Source organism: Channa argus, chromosome 4, assembly GCF_033026475.1.
Source record: "Channa argus isolate prfri chromosome 4, Channa argus male v1.0, whole genome shotgun sequence".
NCBI classification, from domain to species: Eukaryota; Metazoa; Chordata; class Actinopteri; order Anabantiformes; family Channidae; genus Channa; species Channa argus.
The window spans coordinates 13,062,558-13,083,353 of NC_090200.1; the positions used below are offsets into that span (position 1 = coordinate 13,062,558).

Here is a 20,796-nt window from a genome sequence, read left to right on the forward strand (position 1 = left end):
CACCGGAAACGAAGCCACGAACTTCAGGGCAAACTTCAGCGGCCGTCCCACGCTGCCTTCAAGTGCTCCTCGGAAAGTTATGTGTCAGAAGGAGAGACATTTTAGGTTCTTTGCATTGGACTTTGTTCTCTCTCTCTTTAAAAGCAACAACAGCGCATTGGATTAGAATAGAAGCAGTAACTTCAATTTTGCATAAAATCTGTAATGGGATTAAAAAAAACCTTAAACTATAAGGCTATCAAAATAAGAATACAAACAAATAAATCAAATAACTGATTAATACTTTAACAAATAAGCTAACTTTTAGAAACTGTATATTTTATTTTTGGTGACATAAGCACCTACATGATCCACACGATCCAAATTTCAAATATTTTCACTTTATTAACTGAACTTGTACTGAACTTGTGAACTTGTGTATTTTATTTTTTATTCTTAATTTTAAGTGTTAAACTAGGCTAGAAGTAATAAATTACAAGACACTGTTGTTTTAAATTTTTACCTGGATAAAACAAAAACAGTTGTAAGCCAATGAAAATTAGATAGCAAATATAACTACTTGTTATAAAACTTGTTTTTTAAAGTGTTATTATATTTTTTCGAGTAAACATATTTATTTAAAAAAAAAAAATCTATGTTTGTGTTTATACAATGTGTTCATGTGCTTTGTATCTTCAGAAATGTCTCTATTTTTTCTTAAATTATCAGCCCAGGCAAATGAGATAAAAAGAAAAGAAAATATGAAAAAAAAAAAAGGATCAGGTCTGAATATAAGAGTCCCTACTGTATTTAAATCTCCAAAATAATATGAGTATTTGTTATTTGAGTTTGTGTATTTAGAGCTTATGTCTATTCCTATCAGGTTTATTTCAGAAGCAGCTTTTTAAATTTGTTAATAAGTTTAATATGTAAATATTTGTCATTAGTATTAATGTTATTGTCATGGTGGGAACCTCTGGAGATGTCCCAGAAACCTTTTCAACCACCTGAGCTGCTGTTTAGTTACTGTTATGTATGTGCATGTTTCAGTGCCAATTATGGCTTGTCTGAATAACGTGACATTCATTGTTTAAATTTTGAGTATTGTCAGCAAAGAGAAAACACTCGTAAGTGCAGTTAATTTTAAACAATACCAGTTTATTTAGTGATCACATAAATATTATTCCCTGAAATGTATTGACAGTATGTTAAATTCACAAGGCACAAGTTGGGGCTTGATCACACAGTTATAACTTCTTGTAGCACACAATACAAGAGAAGTATTTAAACAGGTAGTTTAATACCTACAAATATAATTTGATGTTATACAGTAACATCAAATGAGAAAGTGCAATTCAGATTAAACTGATTCCATGATTACTCAAAAAATATATTATTATTAAAAATTATTTGAAAAATAAAAATCATCAAATCATTCATTAGATTCAAAAGCTGAAATTCTGTACGACACTTAGCAGCAGGATATGCAAACAAACAGAGAAACATAAAAACACTTTTACTATCACAATAATGCATTCACACTTGCAGAGATGGAGTAACTCCCCGTAACAAACAGATTTCCCTTTACCGTTTGTGTAGCAGAAATTAGAACGTTTTATGACCAGATGCAGCAGGAACACTGTGCTTAAACTGCTTCCAACTAAAAAACAACCTTGCCTATTTGAACCATTCTACTTCAAGTGCACATTTTTGTTTGTAACATCTTGTAATTCAAGTTTGTGTATGTGCTAAGTTTAAATGCTTTTCTGTTGAAGAACATACATAGAATATCTATGGGTTTATCTTTTATACTGCCACTAAGGTCTTATTTCAATGTCATGCATTAGTCTAAAATGGATATGTAGTAAGGATATATATGGTAAATTAATACCATTTCTGTATACAAAAAAGCTAGTTAGATTTCATATACACTACCGTCCTGGTAATGTAAAGGTTTCTAAATGTCAGGGTGTAAACAGGTCTGATCTTATATAAATTATTTAACAATGTTCCTGGATCTAATGTGAACCTTTAGAGTTGCAGCACCTGAAGCAGAAATCTGTCAAGATCTCTTAAGAGCTACTGTTGATGATGTCTCCAGAGTCGGCAGCTGGAGCAATTTCAAAACAATCGCGCATTATGAGGCCGTCTGTGGATGTGAAAGATGAAGAGCGCTTATCTGGTGACATGGGTCCGGTATCGAAGGAGCTTTGCAAGTCCATGTTGATACACAGCACACCAGACAACAGCTGCCTCTTGTAATGGTCGAGGCGATTAAAGACATCCTGGAATGAAGAACTGCTCCTCATCATCCAGTTGGGAAAAAGTTTGGTGGAGCCGAGGTGGGAAGGGAGGGACTGGTAGTGGTGTAACTCAAGTTGACAGCTAAACCTGGAAAAGAGTTACCAGCTCACTGTTTAGTTGTACGGTGCGCAGATTTACAGTTTGAATTAATCGTCAATTCTGGAGCATTTAGCAGCTACAAAACCAGGACTTTCCCTTCAGGAGAGGAAACAGATCAATAGTGAGAAATGCTGAGTAAATATGATTTACTAAATGACCAAAAACATTAATCCAAGTTATGCTAATTTGCTCCACATCTTATGAATGTATAAATATGCAAGTTTCCAAACAAATTTGACCTAAAATAGGTGATTTTTCAATATTGTGTTAAAACATTTTGTTCACTGTTTCCTTCAAGTTAAAAAAAATAAATCAGGTTTAACTAGCACTGTTCATAATATACGTGTCCACTAAATATAAGCTAGATCCAATCATGGGATATATTAATGTGTCTGGCATAACTGATAATAACCACACATATAATGACACTATTGTACAACCATAGTCTTTAAAAATATATGGCATAAACGAAAGTTAAATAAAATTTAAGCTGTAAAATAAAGACTGTTTCCTACCTGGCAGACATATGCTGGGAAATGCTTTTAGAGGTCTGGCGAAAGACATGTTGCAGGATTTTCATTGTCTGCTCTCGCATCCACCCTACATCTTCCTGCACATCTGGCAGCCATTCTAGGAGTCTACACATAGGACATGCAGCTGTTAGCTAATAGAAACCGAAGACTAATCCTGTACCAACTGTTACAGAATAGCGGGTTTCACAAATTAATAAAATCCATCGTAAAACAGATACACAGGTGTAGTATTATTTAAGTCAAATAAGGAGCGAATGACACCGAACACAATTAAGTTCCACAGCACCTGAGAGTCAAGGATATGGCTGACTCCAGTGGAAGAGTGTAGGGGACCATCATAGCTGAGGCCATTCTGACAGGAAGCAGATTTCCGAGTGACTGCACAAGGCTTCTCCTCTCCATGCAGGCCTCAATGAGAGCTGCAGACAGAAGCAAGTTGAATCAATGTTTTTATTACAGTCAACTGTTTATTTTTCCTGTCACCCAAAAAGTCACAGGTTTCTGGTTTGAAAACCAATAAAAAATGTCTTACAAAAACTAAGTTGATTTAGTCTGGCAATAAGTTTTATTGACAATATAAAGTTTAAATAATTATTTATTCATTAAGTCCAGTTACTTTTTATAAGATATTATTTTAAATTGCAGATATAATGATCACTATAATTACTCATATTCAATACTATGACATTTTTGATAAAATGTTTCACATGAGGCTACTATACAGCTATTGCTCGTGTTTGAACCTCCTTGTAAAACTGTTACCTTTGTGTAGGGTGGGTGGGAGGTGTACAACAATATGCTCCTCTTCAGAGAAATTGGAATGAACGACTACAGCTTCTTCTACATGTGGTGGCTCTTCTCTTTCACCCCCTTTGCTGTTCTCCTCCTCTTCATTATTATTATATTGCTCATTGTCTTCTCCATTAGCTAACAGAGGCCTGTCCCTGAGAGGTCCGTTGAAATTAAGCAATCCTGTAAAGACGTATGAAAATATGAAAGTACTTTCTGAAGAAAAATATGTGATAAATGATGAGGCCATTTCTTAACTAGTGAAGTTACTGAACTAGTCTATAATACATAACATACTTATTATGCATATGGTGTGTTCCTAATATCATGCTAATTTTATGCTTATGAGAGGGTAATTAGTAACCATAAAAAGTAATAAGTCTAATCACAAGCTAAACATTTATTGATTTGGCCATGTGGTCATAGGAAGCATGGGTTCCGATAGTATATCACTGTGATACACTGTGTTTACATTGTGACATTTCCTGGCTGGTGGACAAAAAAAGTAATCAATCAAGGCATGTACAGTAATACTGACCAGTGAAAGTATGGCATGTTAGTGAAGGAGAGCTTTGGAGAAAGTTGAAAAAAGTAAATAAATATTACTTACCATTTCTCTTCAAAAAGTGCAGCGCATCGTTATATCCTTGTTTACACATTGTCTTCATAATCTGCACTCAAAACAAACACATACATTAAGCTCTGGTGAGTCAAAGGAGGCCATGGAGTTCACCGTGTTCCAACTGTAGATGTATGTGTATGGATCAGAAAGACCTACCATTGGATCTGGAGGGAAAAGTGCTCTGGAGACTCTGTAGAGGTTGGTGAGAGTGAACTGGATGCTTGTGTTTGTGAATCGCAGCTCGTGTATGTTGGTCGAAGTGTCTCTGGGACAGATGTCGCTCTCTCCAGAGAAGGGGGACACAGTGATTGTGTTTTTCAGCTCATACTGAGGCAAGTTGTCTGAGATTCCTCCATCAACATATCGCTGTATGTTAATCAGAATACAGTGTTAATTACATGGACTCTACACAATATGCGTACGGCAAATATCTAGGGGAAACGGGGGACATTTGGCCACAGAATAATCTTATCAAAAGTTATGATAACAGTGACATAATATCCTACGTATTGATTGGTGTTTGTTTTTATTGAAGCTGGTGAACTTTTAAACTCAGAGTTGGGAGGCACCCAGTGTGTGTCAACAGATAAGATCAGTGACATCAGTTTTTAGAATTTGAGCCACTGAGGGTAGGAGAGGACAAAACAACCTTAAAGCCTGGACCAGCGTGCTCCAGTGTGGCTCCGCAAAACTCAAATTCTGGTAACAAGCCATGCATACACATAAGCACATGTAAACTTTTAAAATCCATCACAAAGGCCACAGAGAGAGGGTGGGAGTGCTGGTATTTCTCAATAATATTTCCCAGAAAACCTTTGTGCTAGAAACATGTCCATCTAAATAATACAAGTTTCCTTTTGCAAACACTGACTCCTGAGGAATTGTAGAATCATTGTTTCCACATACATGTGCCATTCAGAACAAACACATTTTTGAGGAACCCTGGTAGGGGCAGTTACACATGAAAATGCCAAAGAAATAGAAACGATAAAACACAATGAGAGGAAACACGGCACATAATTCAAGCAAAGTAGCAAGGAGCAATGGGTCATTACACCTCTCCAACACCAACACTTGCTGTATGTGTAGTTCCAAATTTCATTGGTTTTCATTTGACCAAATGGGATATTGAAAACAAAGGGAAACTGGTACAGATTCTGAATAATATTGATTTTACTCACCACTCCTTGCAGTGTAGGAGGAATAAGACCGCAGTACACTGGGATGTAGGCACTACAGACACAGGCCTGAATAACAAAAGACTTCATGTAAGAAACATTGTTTGTTTGGACAAATTGTTAGAGTTGACTTTAACTTTGACTAAACTATATTTATGTGAAGATCAAACATTGTAAACACAAGTTTTGTGATATTATAGTGGTAATAAGGTGTCAAAAAGCAGTACAAAATAAGCAGTGATTGGTGATGTCAAGGAATCGTAGACATCAAATAGTTATTACGAACACACAGGAAAGGCAACAACATACTAAGCACGGATACTTTCAATTACGTAACATTTTTGTTTCTTAAACATTGTGGTGCTAAAAAATGGTAATTTCTAAACAGTGAAACCAAAAGATATATTTTTGTTGTTATCTCAAATTGTTCAGTATAAAGTCAAATGGATTATCAGCTGGGTTTGTCCCAAAAGTTTGGGAGAACAGTCCACATTTTTAGCTATCACAAAGTCATTATTCAGTTAGTGATGTCATGAAACTTCTTTGCCCATAATCAAAGTATTCTCCATGTACTGTTACATATAACAGAGAAAATTAGCAAATCCAAACATTCGAGTTGAGATAACTATCTTTGAGTTATCTCAAATTTTTCTGCAAAAATTGTAGAAAGATTTTTCTGCATGATGCTCACCTGCACCAGCTCCTCCTTGTTGTTGAAGTGAGACACCAGAACATTTGCTCCATCTGTCACTCTGGTGAGGGAGATTCCTAACCTCCCGGTGGCCCGTTTGTAACAATCAGCTGGCAGAGTGCGTTGCAGCGCGTGGCGCACAATTTTCACCAGGTTGAAGGAAGGATGCATGGGTCCCAGGAATCGTTTTCTTGCCTCTTTGGCAACATTAATAATATTTGCACCGGTCTCTCCTGTGAAAACATTAAAGTTCTTTATGATTTGCACAAGAGGCAACATTTAAGGTGAAAAGTAGCTAATATCTGTTTTGGTGTAAATGATTAAATAAAAATCTGAGGGAATGTGGGATGAATAAAGTTCTTTATCCAAATATACTTAAGAGTAGTTTACATATTCAGCAGCATTAGCTTGAACTAAGTAAATTTCATGATTTAGAAAAAAAGAGTTTTTAAAATTTTTCTTGTGAGAATGCTTTCTAGTGAGAAAGGTTTGATGCCATTTTTGGATATTCCTTTTATTGTAGTTTGTGCCGCTACCAGTGGTGGTGAGTAACACATTTTGAGGTATTTTATGTGAATATTTCCATTTTATGGATACTTTACTCATCTCTCTCCCACATTTTACACAGATGCTGCTTCTAATTATTACTATGCAAACAAAAATGTTGTTTGGTTTTCAGGCACAAAAAAGCTCCAATGATATACGGTAGTATTTAATAATACAGATTCAATTTTACTTGAGTAAAATTAAATATCCAGAGCAAGAATGCTAATAACGTATGTTTACAGCGTAATATAATCGATTCGATCCCACCACTATGATCAGATTAGACAAATGAATTCAGATGAATCTGTAATTGTTAAGTTGGTTTACAACTAATTCAAACTCGAGTTAAGTACGCTGGTTTAGCTATTAAAGTTAGTATTTTTTTGTTGTCACACAACCTACTTCCGACATCCTGAAGATGCTTAAATATCACACCGAGTACTTTACCTACCGAGACACACTCCACTGACCACAGCGGTGGCAGTGAGAGCTCCAGCTGATGCCCCGTAGATGTGCCTGGCGTTGTGCACCAGAAACGGCGCCTGCTCCAGCAAACAGCTGGCGACGCCGATGTGGTAGATACCCAGGAAGCCACAACCTGCAAACGAGATGTTCCATGGCGAGTCTAACGGGAACATGCCGGCTACCGTCCGCAACCGTGATAAGTGGGGCTAAGGTCGTTTGTCGACAGTTTCACTTTCCCGAAGTTAAAAATGACTTTTAAACCTGAACACTTTTAAACCTCTTTTGTTAACGACGGAACTTTACATGCTGTCTAGCGTAGCGCACCTTACGTGCTAACAATTTTCAGCTTTCTACCGAACGGAAGATGTTTAGCTTCGTTACAATTAAGGTCAGCAAATTAACAATATTTAAAAATATAGAAGTCCCCTTATACTAAAGTCCACTCCTGTTAGCAATTTTTGTAAATAAAAGCAAACCTAAGCTAGTTAAATAGCTACGCGGTATGACACGGGGAGTTGTTGTTATTCTCATACTGATATCTATTTGGGAGGAGCCAGCGGTGTAACCCGAATTATCCAATCACCATCGCCACAGCTGAGCAAACTGACCAATCCCAATCGAAAGAGATGATGAAATAACCAATCACAATCCGCCGAGCTGAAATATCCATGGAGTCGGCGTTGCTCTGATAGCTGTCAAGTGCAGAGCAGCGCAGCGCGTTTTGTACTGTCATCTCTGTTTGTGTTCACATTTTTGTCAGTAAGAATCACGCCCTAAAAAAAAAACTAAACTAAGCTGTATTGGGATTTGCTTTCGTAATGTGTGTTATCATTCGGAAGGACGTGTATTGATTTTCTGCTATGTATTGGTTTAAAGTAATCAATTAGTTTACAGATCGGTTAAAACTAATTTGCGATAGTGAGCACTAATCTATATTTGCGCTTTCGGTGTTTTTTCTTTCAGGCTACAATCTATCCCCCCCCTAATCTAATACTAAAAAAGAGAAAGCATTCAGTGAAGAAAAAAAAATAGAATCTTTACTAAGAAAATAAAAACAGGCTATGTTTGCAACCTCCTGGTTACAAAATTGTAAATTGTAGTAAGATTTCACAAGAATTAGTAAGCACATTCAGCCATAACCTTAAAATGTTTTTCTGGAACATTTCTGTAAAAAACTATTCAGAGAATTAGGCTGCAAATAGTATTCTTTTGGGGTGGCTCTCTTTAGGACATGGGTCCTTAGAGACCATACCCTGTTGTGAAACCACCATCAGCTAGATTCCACATTCTTAAAAAAAAGTGTTTTTCTTCTCTCTCAACTGTGGATTGACTACTGAAAGTCACAGCTAGTTTGCTAGCTGTCAGCCATCTGTCCCTGACCGCCAAAATCTCAGGGTCACCGAGAGCTCTTTGGTTTTGAGACTTTGTTAAAGGGCTTTGCAACACTACAACATAATTTAAAGTGGTTCCTGCATTATTATCTGGGTTCCAAGAACAAACAAACAAACAAACACATCTGTCTGGGCAATTAATCCACCTCCCATGTCTGTTAAATGCTTTAGCCTTAGTGAGATCTTTGAGGTGACAAGATACCTCCGAGGTCCACAGAGGCACACTGGAAGGGAAGTGGGGGTGGTGGTCCTCAGCAGTGTATCCTGAATTTTTCCATTAGAACACCCAACCTTCTTAATGTGACAGAAATACATTTTCGGATCACATGTTGGCTTCAAGAAGATTGATATGCCACATAGGCAAATCAATGACGCTACAGAAAGTAAAAAGTATGTAAGCTGTGTTTATTTTCAACGACTTAATCACGTAGGAGATGCCACTCTGGCTAAGCTCCAAGAAAAGTGACTCAAAAGTTCAAATATGTGTGACCAGGAGATGGCAGCTGCACTAGGAGGTGTTCTGAGGAGCATTTCGTTACTGTACACAGATAACTCACTGTCATGCTGTTGACCTTTAGCAAAGTAAATCTTCATATAACACATAATTAAATTATTAACACAACTGAAATGAGCTTTTGACACAATCTTTTTTACCAATATGCAATACAGTATGTACTGATGGGTCACAGATAATTAATATTCATAATTTAAAAGCAACACATGTAAGATTTTTGATGAAGAACATTATGAACAAACATTAGGAGCAGTATAATACATTCAAAAAATATTATTTTATCTTACTTAAAAAAATAACTTCTTTTGCTAATAGATTCACTAAATGTTCCAGCCTTTTAATATTTAATACTTAATTAAAAAACGGATTTAAATAATGCATTAAAAGACAAAAAATGTATTTTATTTATATTTTTAAATAATTAATTATTCCATTTAAAGAAACGTGGTTTATATACGTAATTTATTATTGGTTCACTAATTATGGTAATGTGCCTCCTAATAATATTTATATAAAATAAAAATTTTGCTGCGAAATTACTGGATGATAAAAAAAAAACAAAAATTAGCTATCTCAGCTTTTTGCTCAATATTATGTAATTTGATTGTTCCGAAAATGTACAAGTTGTGTAATGTATTCAGTATATCTTTATATATAAAGGCTGTGGTAACAACACACAAAACACCACAGCGCCCCCTGATGTCCAACTCGAGAATGATAGCGAGGCCACACGTTGTGACGTGTGTCCCGCCCTGAACCGAAACTTTGGCGGTGACAGCATCGAGACGCTTGATGTTTACACAAATGTAAAACAAGTGGGCGGGATCCTACTGTTAGCGGTGAAAAGATTCCCCCCGCCGCTCGCCGGCGAACAAAGATAACAAAAAGGAACGGATAACTGTGACGCAATGTTTTTTTAAAAAAACATGCAGGCACAAGGAAGTTAACGAAGTGGGGGCAAGTCAGAGCAGATTGGAGAAGCAGGTTAACTCAGAGAGTGATGTTAAACATTATTGCATTAGTAACAGACATTTAATGTCTCTCAGTGCCAAGGATATGTTACTTTGGTTAAGATTCACGTACATTCTGTGTGGCCATAACATAGATGTGGCTAAGTTAGCTGATAGCTTAACTGTTACACCAACTTTACTTAGCAAACATGTCAGGTAAACCATAGTAGCATTATTTGGCATCTAGCTGTTGCTGTATCAAATAGTTACAGACACACCATGCAGACATTACACCGTGAGCAGTAAGTTAATGTTCCTGACTTAGTAGGAAACTCTTAGCTTTCTAGTGTTATGGAGAGGAGCTTGAATGGAGAGAAGCAGCGAGCAAGGCGCATCTCCCGATGAAGAGGATATTGACCAGGAAGCCACTGAGGATGAAGAGGTGGAGGTGACGCCGGCATGCAATCCATCATTACGGACAATAAGCTGGAGAGCACAAAACCCTTCTATGAACATTTCGGCCCCGACACTCTCTGGAAGTCTTTTGCACCAGGATCACAGGAAATTGGAGAGGAAGAGCGATTTACCAACACCAAGTTGTGTAATGTTTGAAAGCCAAGCAGAAGGCTTAGAGCGAGAGAGAGATTCTCCATCTGTGTCTCCATCCAGCCTCATGGACACATGTGGTCCTTCTATATCAAGTCTCTCCTCCTCTACACTCTTCTCCAACCATCATCATATCAACTTTTCTTCATCATCCTCATCTTCCCTATCCCCAGCCTTGTGTCTGACTCCACCTTTGCCTCCCTCTGTGGAGCTGTCAGCTGTGTTGACTGATACTAAACTGACCCTGGATGTGTATCATGGTGGAGCAGCTGCACTGCCTCTGCTATGGGGGACCATCCCTGGGAAGCTGGTGGGCCTTCAGTATCTCAGACTGGGCTCTGAGGATAAACAAGCACTGGATGCTGCATTGGATCTCCTACCCTATCTGACAGAGTTGTGCTCACTGGCTATTCGTGGTATTTTTATAGATTTCTTTCAGGGGGGGTATCAACTTCTTCTTAGCAAATATGAATAATAGTAAAAACCTTTACATACAAAAGTGGATGCTGTAAAATATGTGTTAACGTGTTCTGGATGTCAATCTATCATTATCTGTTTTCCTTTTTGTCTTAAACTAATATTAATGCTTCTAACTAAATTTTCCCTTTAATTTTAGGACACTGTTTTTATGACTCACAAGGTGACCCCTTACCTGGCCTCCTCACCACGTTGCCAGCATCTGTTTCCTTCCTTTCCCATCTGGTGCACCTGGATCTCTCCTTTAACCAGCTTTCCTGTGTGCCGCCCTGCCTACTTAGCCTGTCTGTGCTGTCCTCGTTGCTCCTCTGTCACAACCGCCTTTCTGCTTTGCCTCCTGATTTAAGCCAGCTGTCCTCCCTCACCTACATGTCCCTCCTTGGGAACAAGTTGGTCTCCCTACCCCCAAGCGTGGGTCAGCTGAAAGCACTACAGACTCTCGATGTTTCACATAATCTCCTTCAGCATCTACCTGATGAAATTGGCTCTCTGGAGAAGCTCATTAAGCTGGAATTGTCCCATAACAAGCTGAAGCACCTACCAGAGAGCATGGGTAAGAGTGTTGGATGTGCGATTGAAAGGAGATATACAGTGATATACAGTACTAGAATTCTCATTTTGTTTCATATATGTGGCAGTCATGTATTTTACAATAAAAAGGCGTTTTTGTTTTTGTGCGCAGGCTCTCTCTTCTCACTTAGGGAGCTTGTCATCTACAGCAATGACCTCCGCCTGATCCCACTTTGTCTGAACCAACTGCCTCTGCTGAAAATAGATGTGCGTGACAATCCTTTGGGACAACCCCCAACGCCTCCCCCTCTCCCACCCATACCTGGTGAGCGGAGAGAGAAATGGGTGTCAGACCACCCACTATTTAAATCATTTAGATATAGTCTCTAAAGTTCATACAGTCTGAGTCATCACTGTTTTCTTACTAGATCAAGTTGAAACAAAAGTTCCAGAGTTGCACCTTGGATTTAATCAGCACAGGTAGAGTGTCACTTACCATGTAAATACTTAAGTTGTAGTAATTGTCACTTAAGTTATTAAGACAAGAGTATGATTAAAGATACTCCTTTTGCTCCTTAGTTTCTGTGTTTCGTCTGCTGGGTGTCATGTGTTTCTCCCAGGGGGGGCTGAGCTGCTGTTCCCCCCGGGATGCCTGTTGACAACAAGAAGACTGGAGTGGGTTGAGAAAAGGCCACAAAAGAAGTGGGTGTGGCTTGAGGAGCATGACATCCTCCTGAGTCGTCCTCTGGAACTTCGTCCACATGGAATTACATTTCTAAAGGTGAAATAAACTTAATTGCTCAGTTCTATCTCTCCAGTTAGTGTTGTGAAGAGATCACAAAATCATGACCTTTTAAAAGGATCATTTCATACTACAGACCATATAGATGCACTAATCTTTTTATCCTTTGATGTCAGATCTAATAACTCAGTTTAGAGTAAGTAATGTATTTCTATAGCACCTTTCACAGAGTAGAGCTCACAAAGTGCTTCACATCAAAACAATAAAAACAGAAAGCCCTGAGTGTCTGCTTGCTGTCTAGTAGAGCAAACCAGCACTGGTAGTGTGATTGTTTTCCTTAATTTATTTAACTTTTTAAATCTCAGATGGAAATTGCTTTGCCTTGTCACAGCTGCTCCAAAGCACGAAAAGAACCACGACACACTGACACAAAAGCATAAAAACCTCTACATCTGTAATTGGGAACAAAGATAATCTAAGATATGTGGTTTACAATAAACAGATGTGGTGTGGAGTGCAAAGAATGAATGAACATTGATGATACGGTCACATAAATAATACTGATGGTCAAACGTTACCTCACTGCATCTCAAATTCAAGTAAGACAAGGTGATCATTGATCAGTGTAGCTCCAACAACGGAACTGATAGCTAACTATAGCGGAATAAATATAACTAACATCTAAAACACAGAATTTATAAAGACAAAGATTGGGGAAACTGTATTTGATGTGTACAAGTCATAGCTCATAGTCATTGTTCCTTATGTGCTTATAAAGGTTACTATTTGGGTAGATATTGATTCAGCTCATTGAACAGGCACATCTGCATTATTAAACTGTATCACTTTTAATTGCTTACAGCCTGTGGAGGTGTGTGTGCCATATCATCGCACAAAAACAAGGGATGTTGTTATACGGCGGTTTGATGGACATTCATGGAGCACTTTGCCCACTAATTTAAGGAGAGGGAGTGAGAGCCATAGCTGTCATCCTGGAGGACGTCCAGCCAGGGTAAAGCATATGCTTCCTGAGTCACAGTTTAAACATAATCTTTTTTTATCAGTATTAATTCTTATTCTTAGTACAAACTATAATAGTTTGGAAAAACAGCTCTTCTTATCCCTGTAGCTGGCATGCTGCTCAGTGAGCCAGTTCTCCTGGTTTATGGCTGTGTCCCATCCAGTGAAAGACAGTTGCTTTGTCACATCTGCTGGAGCTCTGCTGGTGTCCAGCTCTGACTCTAGCATTAAGCTCCACTTCCCTCCGGACTCCACCGTGCAGACCCGCACTATTACTTTACAGGTAGGCTAAATGAGCAATACAACATGTGAAAATTCAACACAACAGCCTCTCTGTGGGATCTGGAAGGCTATAGTGTGTCCTTCTATCTGTAGGTGTTGCAGGTGTCTGTGTCAGAAGTACAAGCTCTGTGTGGTGATCCTCAGGCCACAGTCAGCCCTCTCCTCTGCCTCTCCCAGACTCCAAACATCAATTTCCTACAGCCTGTTAAAATTCAGATCCCTCTACCATCTGGAGTCACAGGTATAGTATACCTGCTTCACTTTTATATGTCGCGAGGCATCTGCACATGTCTAACATGTCTTTTGCCTATGCAGGCCATACAGTTGACATGTCCTCTTTGCATCTGCTACACGGAGACCCGACTGCCCAGACTTGGACTGACATCACATCACAAGTGTCTCTCTATGTTACCCATTTGTATGCGATTTTCTACATTACACATTTTTCCTGGTAAGATTTTACACCACAGTGTATTCAAATGATGCATGTTGGATTTATATACCACACTGGCCCAGATATAGTATTATCCTGATTAAATAATGTTTTCTATAATACTTTGAAAAACGGTAATGCACTGTTACACCAGTTTTGTTGAGAAGGTTTCCATGAAATACCTTTAATTTAAAGAGTAGAGAATACTTATTATTAAAGTCTTATTCTTGAATAAGTGAAACCATGAAACAGTAAAACCCATACTCTCTTCTGTCAGACTCAAGAAGCAGCCAGAAACATATTTTGAGATTTTGTGACAGGCTGTAATAACCTGGCTGCCTGGAAGATTTTCTCCTTGGTTTATTTGCGTAGTAAGGTTGTCGAGAGCATCATGAATCTCTCTGGGAGCAAAGTATGTTACTCCAGCTATTAGGAATTCCTGCAAGGCACAGAGGGATAACTACACTAACAACACATAATGCAACTGTAGGAGGCTGTTGATGCCTGAAGTTGTCAATGTCTTCATGTGTATCATCCTTAAATATAAGAAAATGCCCATATATGTTATCTTATATTTAGGCCAAGAGAGAACAGACACTGTAGTTTCACAGCTTTGTGTGCATCTTTACAGGTACTGGCTGTGGTACACCACTCAGCGCTGTGTTAGCGGGGTAGTCAGGAAGGTCTATCAAAGGCTAAAGCAGTTTAAAGTCCAGTTCCTTGTCCTCCAGCGAAAGACCGACCCCTCGCAGGTTCTACTACAGTGTGTGCCTGCTAACAAGGTCTGTAATTATCATCCCTCTGTGTATAATATTAGAACTACACCAAGTAGAGTCTGTGTACCAGCCTTTTCTTATCAGCTTTTGTATGTGGCATCTCAGCCTTAGCACAGTTTGGGTCAAACACTGACTTTGTTACTGTATAAATTCTAAACAGTAACTGTTACGCTTCTTGTCCAGGTGGAAGGCAGAGTGCAGTCTTTGTCAGAACAGTACGATGGACCTCAGCCTTCAGACCTGTGTGACCTGCTGGAAGGAGAGCAGTTCTTTGCCGGCTTTGAGAGAGGCTTAGATATCAGCACAGGTCTGAAGTCCTCTCTAGGGCACTATCTTATCTTAAACATTTTTCTCTCACTTCCTTTCCTTGCAAGGTCTTGTGATGTGCTTATGCCAGAAATGTTGAGATGATATTGTTGTACTTTCTCCAGACAGACCTGACTGTGTAGGGGGAAGACTTTGTTTTGTGTTTTACTCCAGCTTGAAGAATCTGAAGGAAGTTTACATCTGTCCAGCTCAGGGTCAGAAGAGTCCAGTAAGGGGACAAGTAAGACATACATCATATTCAACAGACTAAGTGCAATGGCTGAAGAGTTTTGGTTTGTCGATGTACAATCAAAGTCAAATATTGCGTATGTTCCATTTCCAGATTAGATAGTGGTGCATAAGGCGCCAGGGCAGCATGACCTCACCTACAGTATATTTTAACAATGAATAGATTTCTCATATCACCCATCTTCTACAGTACAGCAAATTCCATAGTATCTGGTCAGAAACTTCCAAATCCTCTACTATCTCCTATAATACTAAAGCATTTTAAATTCTTGGTGATTCTGTCAGAGATGTAGACTCAAATTAATGGTAAATTTGGGGTATTCTTTAAATAATAAAGTATTTTACTATATATAGTATAGTATGCTGTTTCTGGGGTTTTTGTACATCCATACACGTACAAGAGTAACACACTAATCACCCTGTAGTTTGCATACAGGACTAACAGATCAGTAGATGATACATTTCATATGGGACTGCATTGCATGCTACAGCACTTTGATTGGCCTGGGATATACGCACAGAGTTTGTTTGCTGATTTCAGCTCGGCATTAAACACAATCATTCCAGAAATCCTGTCCTCCAAACCCTCCCAGCTCTCTGTATTCTCCTCATCTGTCAGTGGATTGCCAGTGTCACCTCAGGATAGGGAAATCTTGCACACGGATGACACAACTTATTGGGACGGTCACAAGTCTACATACATTCTGAGCATATTAAAACTCAGCCACTACATCGTCACACACACACAATTGTCTTGAAACTGAAACACGCGCTGCTCCTGAGTTTGCCTTTGTTAGGCTATGCTTATGTTGTTTGTACCCATTACTCCCATTTTGTCTGTATATGTCATTGTTAAACTGTCTGTATTTGTTTACTATTGAACATGCTACCAAAGACCAGAAGCATACTTTGCCAATGAAGCTCATTCTGATTCTGATCTACAGCCTCAAAAGATATTGTAGAAATGACACTTAATACAAATCAATGTTAGTAATAATCTAGTAGTTTGTGTTGTAGTACATTGGATTGAAGTCTTTTGTCTTTGAGGTTACGCATTGTAAAGTGTAGCAGTTGACCATTGCAGTGCAGTTTTAGACTAACAAATTAAAACATATTTACAGAACACCTTGTGGTTCTCTGTATGGTACATACTGAGAAATGGTTTGTATGTCTGTCACAGGTGTCCTTTTACAGAGGAGAGGTTCCCAGCAATCTGCCAGAAGAAGTGGCGAGAAAGAGGAAAGGACATGACTGCCAGTGGCTTGCCACTTTACCACTAAGACTTCCTGTCAGTTAAAGTGATAAATTGTTTTCCTCTGGTTATATAATTACATACATTGTTTTATATTTGTATATTGTATAAGAAAGCCTAAACTAAATACACTATGTTATTGTTGTGCTTTTACATAATTTTAGAATATTTATGCATTGGTTATAAAAACGGATAGCAAACAGTGTCTGAATTTAAATATTAAGCCCAGTTAACCTGAATCCTGTACTAATTTAGTTTATCCCACGGACTTCTCTCATACACAAACCTATTAAACATCTTTGTTTCTTCTCTGTTTTTTTATTACAGGCTCTAAATTCAGACAACAGTTATATCATGGAGGAGATGCAGTATCCACCTCTGAATCTGGGCGACCCTGAGAGTGGCTATCTGACAGAAGCCAACCTGCTGTCCATCTCTCTTCAGATAGGACGGGACTGGCGTGCTATTGGCATCAATCTTGGCTTAAGCTACCAGGAGCTTGACCGCATACAGTACAAGTACAAGTAAGAATGTTGTTGCGTATAGTAAAGGTGCCTTAACAAAATGAGCTTTTTCTCACTAAATTAGGCAAAGCATGAGTAAATACTAAAATTAAAGATGGCTGAGTTTCATTTGGCAGTTTTAGATGTAGGTTGTTGTGTTGTCAATGTTGTATTGGGGGCGGCTAGAGGTCAATGTTAAGCATCAGATGGACTCAAAATCCTCTAGTAAATTCCATCTTTTAACTCCTGGTCACTCTATGTACATGTAACCTGTGGGTCAGGTGAGCACCTAACATGTCATCTGTATCTATGAATGTGAAAATTGTTTACTATAGAAGCAGAGAATTCACCATTTACACACAGAGTCGTTGTTGATAAATTAGAATAAATTGTCTAATTTCAGTGCAGTTATGTTACACACCATACTGTCTAAATATAATGTTATACAGGTAAAAACAAACTTAAATACATTTCCTTTAATTGCATGTTTCTGTCTTTGAAATTATGACTACAATTAAAATAAAATAGGTGAAATAGGTGTTTGAGCAATATCTAGCTGTAATAAAAGTATCTCAGGTCCTCAATAGTACACAAGCAACCTAAAAAGGAAGTTATAATAGAGACAGATTATAATAAGGGTATTACTGAAAATATTGGTAACCTGACCTGTCTGTGGTGTACCCCACCTCTTACAAAGTGACACCTGGAATAGCCTCCAGCCCCTCATGACCCTGAACAAGATAAGCTGTTAAGATAGCCAAACTATACTGTAGACTATAAGAGATAAATATTGTCTTAGTTTTCTTTTAATACAGCTTTATGTCTGATCAATGTAAGCAGTCTATGTGTCGATGCAGCCAAAGTCCCCAAGGGAACATGATGGAATGAAATGTTTTGTGCCTTTAGGAAAATCCACAGTGGAAGAGAAATGGTAGACATTTTGATTATTTTAATCTGCAGTGTTAGCCGTTACTAAGCCATCTGGGACATTGCAGGAGATTACACATAGAATGATGCTCATCTGGCCCTCCCCCTTCTCCTCATGCTCACAAACCCTCTCACGACACATCACAGAGCTGAAAGAAAAATGCATTATGTAAAATCATACTGAATAAGCATATATACATACATGAGAACACTTGTGTAAGACTTTGAAGTCGGAATGATTGCACAAGTCATTTTAATTGCTTTTTTATTTGGTGTAATGTTTTCCTTTGGAAACAACAGTTGCCTAAACCTCTACGATTAGATCCACAAAGGTCTATGTGCTGTACTGTACACAGCCTGTCTTCCAACTAAACTATGATTTTAATATCAAGTCACGTCAAGGGGCTTTTATTGTCATTTCTACTATACACAGTGGTACACAGTGGAAACGAGATAATATATTAATAATAATAATATATTAATAATCTTAAAATAAAAGATGAGTAACACAATGGTGGAGTCACTGCTGACCGTTTAGGTCATGGTTTTGATCCCAACCACTTTTCTGTGTGGAGTTGCATGTTCTCCCCATACTTGTGTGGGTTTCCTTCTTTTGTAGCTGTGAATGTGAGCACCTACATTGCTTGTAGGTGTGAATGTGTTTTCATTTAATGATGTATTGAATATGCAGGTTGCACCCTTCGTATCAACCAATGACAACTAGGATCTACTCTGTGAGCCTTGATAGTTATGCTCATGTTCAAAGCTGGTTACTCTGATATTATTTTTGGGAGAGTGTATAAGTGTAGTGATGCGATAATTTCTATTCTGGGGGAGAAGCTGGACCCCCAGTATGTTGTGGCTGAGAGGAGAATGTTGTCCAAACTCCTCTCAATCCTGGACAATCCCTCCCACCCGCTTCACTGTATCCTGGCTGTACAGAGGAGCACTTTCCGCCAGAGACTAATCACAGTCAAGTGCTCCACAGAACACCACTGGAGATCCTTTCTCCCAGTGCCCATTAAACTGTTCAACTCATCCCCCTTCTCTAAAAAGGAGGCGGACTAAATGGACAAATAGTATTGTTTTTATTTTATTTATGTTTACTCCTCTGGGTTATTTTCTTACTTATTGTTCAGTAGTTTGTACTTGTGTATTGTCTTGGTTTGGGGGAAGTTTTTTCCTTTCTTTTCTAGTTTTCACAAGGAGAGCAGCTGTAATAAGGCAACACAATTTCCCTATGGGATCAATAAAGTTGTTTGAATCTTGAATCTTGAAAATCTAAATTTACTCTATATCAAGAATGTATCAATATAATGAAAATAACTGACATATGTAATTTGTTGTTTAGCCCTCTGTGAGGCTATTGCAGCTAGAAATGCATCATATAAATTGTCTGTTGTATGTTCTGCTCTCCCCACCAGGGACAACCTGGGAGCCTTGGTCCTAGACATGTTATTCCTCTGGGCACGTGGACAGAAGAACACGGGACCTGGGGCAGTGTCGAGACTAGTGGACGCTATGATAGAGAGTGGCCGGAGAGACCTGGCAGAGGAGATTCAGGACATTGTCAGTATAGGAAGGAGAAAGTACTCAGAGTCACTGAGGAGAGTGGGCCTGGAAGCAGAGAGCTCCTCCCTGGGTGATGAGCCCACACTGTGCCCAGATGGCTGATTCACACTTGAGTTACCTGTTTGTTTACAATGTCACCCCCCCATCATCTCATCCTGCTCTCTACACAACTGTCTCAGAGTACCAAAATCTCTATTTTTTTTACCATCATGATGCCCAACCACTAACTGGCAGCATCTTTGACACAAGCTGGAGAATAACAGGTAAAATGGATGGAATGCATGAAGATCATGGCCTGTGGTTTGTTTTTCCACTTTCCTGTTTTTTTCACATGGTTTGTTTCTGCCAGGTAAAAAAAGATGAACAGTTTGACTTGACACAAATATCCATACGTTGAAACAAGTCAAGACATTGACTTAATAGTTTCATGATTTAGCTTGTCAAGTAATTTATTTTCATTGTATTCATTACCTCATAATTTTTGCTTAGTGTCTAAACAATAGGACAAATATTTGATTCAGAATCTCAATTATCACTCAGTATCTCACAATTTTGACATTGTAAGTCAGTGCTTTGACTTAATTATTCATAATTCTCAAGTACCAATTGTGGCTTAAGTCAAATATTTGGCTTTGTATGGATCACATAGTTTGGATATAAAATTTTAACTAGTATCTCAAAACCGACTCATCTCACAATTTTAACCTTTTCAGTCAAAATTTGACTCAATGTCTCATCCCGGTTTCTTTCCTTTGTGTGAATTGTCTTAAAATACTGCATTAAGTAAAACCGGGACACTGCATGAGTCAACTTTTTAAACTTTCTGCTGTGGTGACATACTTTTTAGGCACCGTTTATTCTAGCATTGTCGCTTTCATTCCCATTGTTTTATCTTAAGACATTTTTCTCTCCTAGCGTTCAAGGTCACTGGGTTGAGGTGAGACGTCACGATGACGTCGCTCCCCCCTCCTCATCACTACGCCTTTAATTCAAATAAAATCGTGTCTGTACTTTTACTACACGCCACTAGAGGACTCCTTTTTATGTTTTTTATTCTACTCCATCACCAGCCAGGCTGAT

At 38.4% G+C, this 20,796-nt stretch overlaps 2 protein-coding genes across 2 annotated transcripts; one reads left to right on the forward strand and one right to left on the reverse strand.

Annotated features, from left to right (window-relative positions):
- Positions 1 to 1,116: 1,116 nt before the first annotated feature.
- pnpla2 (patatin-like phospholipase domain containing 2) lies at positions 1,117 to 7,751 on the reverse strand. Its single transcript, XM_067502411.1, has 9 exons — positions 7,193 to 7,751; positions 6,196 to 6,428; positions 5,508 to 5,573; positions 4,483 to 4,692; positions 4,315 to 4,375; positions 3,678 to 3,887; positions 3,202 to 3,334; positions 2,898 to 3,020; positions 1,117 to 2,370 (listed from the first exon to the last, which is right to left on the reverse strand). Exons 1-9 carry the CDS (start codon positions 7,377 to 7,379, stop codon positions 2,052 to 2,054), a joined length of 1,542 nt encoding a protein of 513 aa, XP_067358512.1. The 5' UTR covers positions 7,380 to 7,751; the 3' UTR covers positions 1,117 to 2,051.
- A 2,298-nt stretch (positions 7,752 to 10,049) lies between these two features.
- pidd1 (p53-induced death domain protein 1) lies at positions 10,050 to 20,747 on the forward strand. The gene is made up of 16 exons (XM_067500573.1): positions 10,050 to 11,083; positions 11,284 to 11,697; positions 11,827 to 11,979; positions 12,083 to 12,134; positions 12,234 to 12,435; positions 13,259 to 13,408; positions 13,526 to 13,699; positions 13,792 to 13,939; positions 14,014 to 14,149; positions 14,763 to 14,913; positions 15,091 to 15,214; positions 15,339 to 15,454; positions 16,643 to 16,750; positions 17,042 to 17,238; positions 19,569 to 19,979; positions 20,632 to 20,747. The coding sequence occupies exons 1-15, from the start codon at positions 10,429 to 10,431 to the stop codon at positions 19,816 to 19,818; spliced, it is 3,030 nt and encodes a 1,009-aa protein (XP_067356674.1). The 5' UTR covers positions 10,050 to 10,428; the 3' UTR covers positions 19,819 to 19,979; positions 20,632 to 20,747.
- Positions 20,748 to 20,796: the final 49 nt, after the last annotated feature.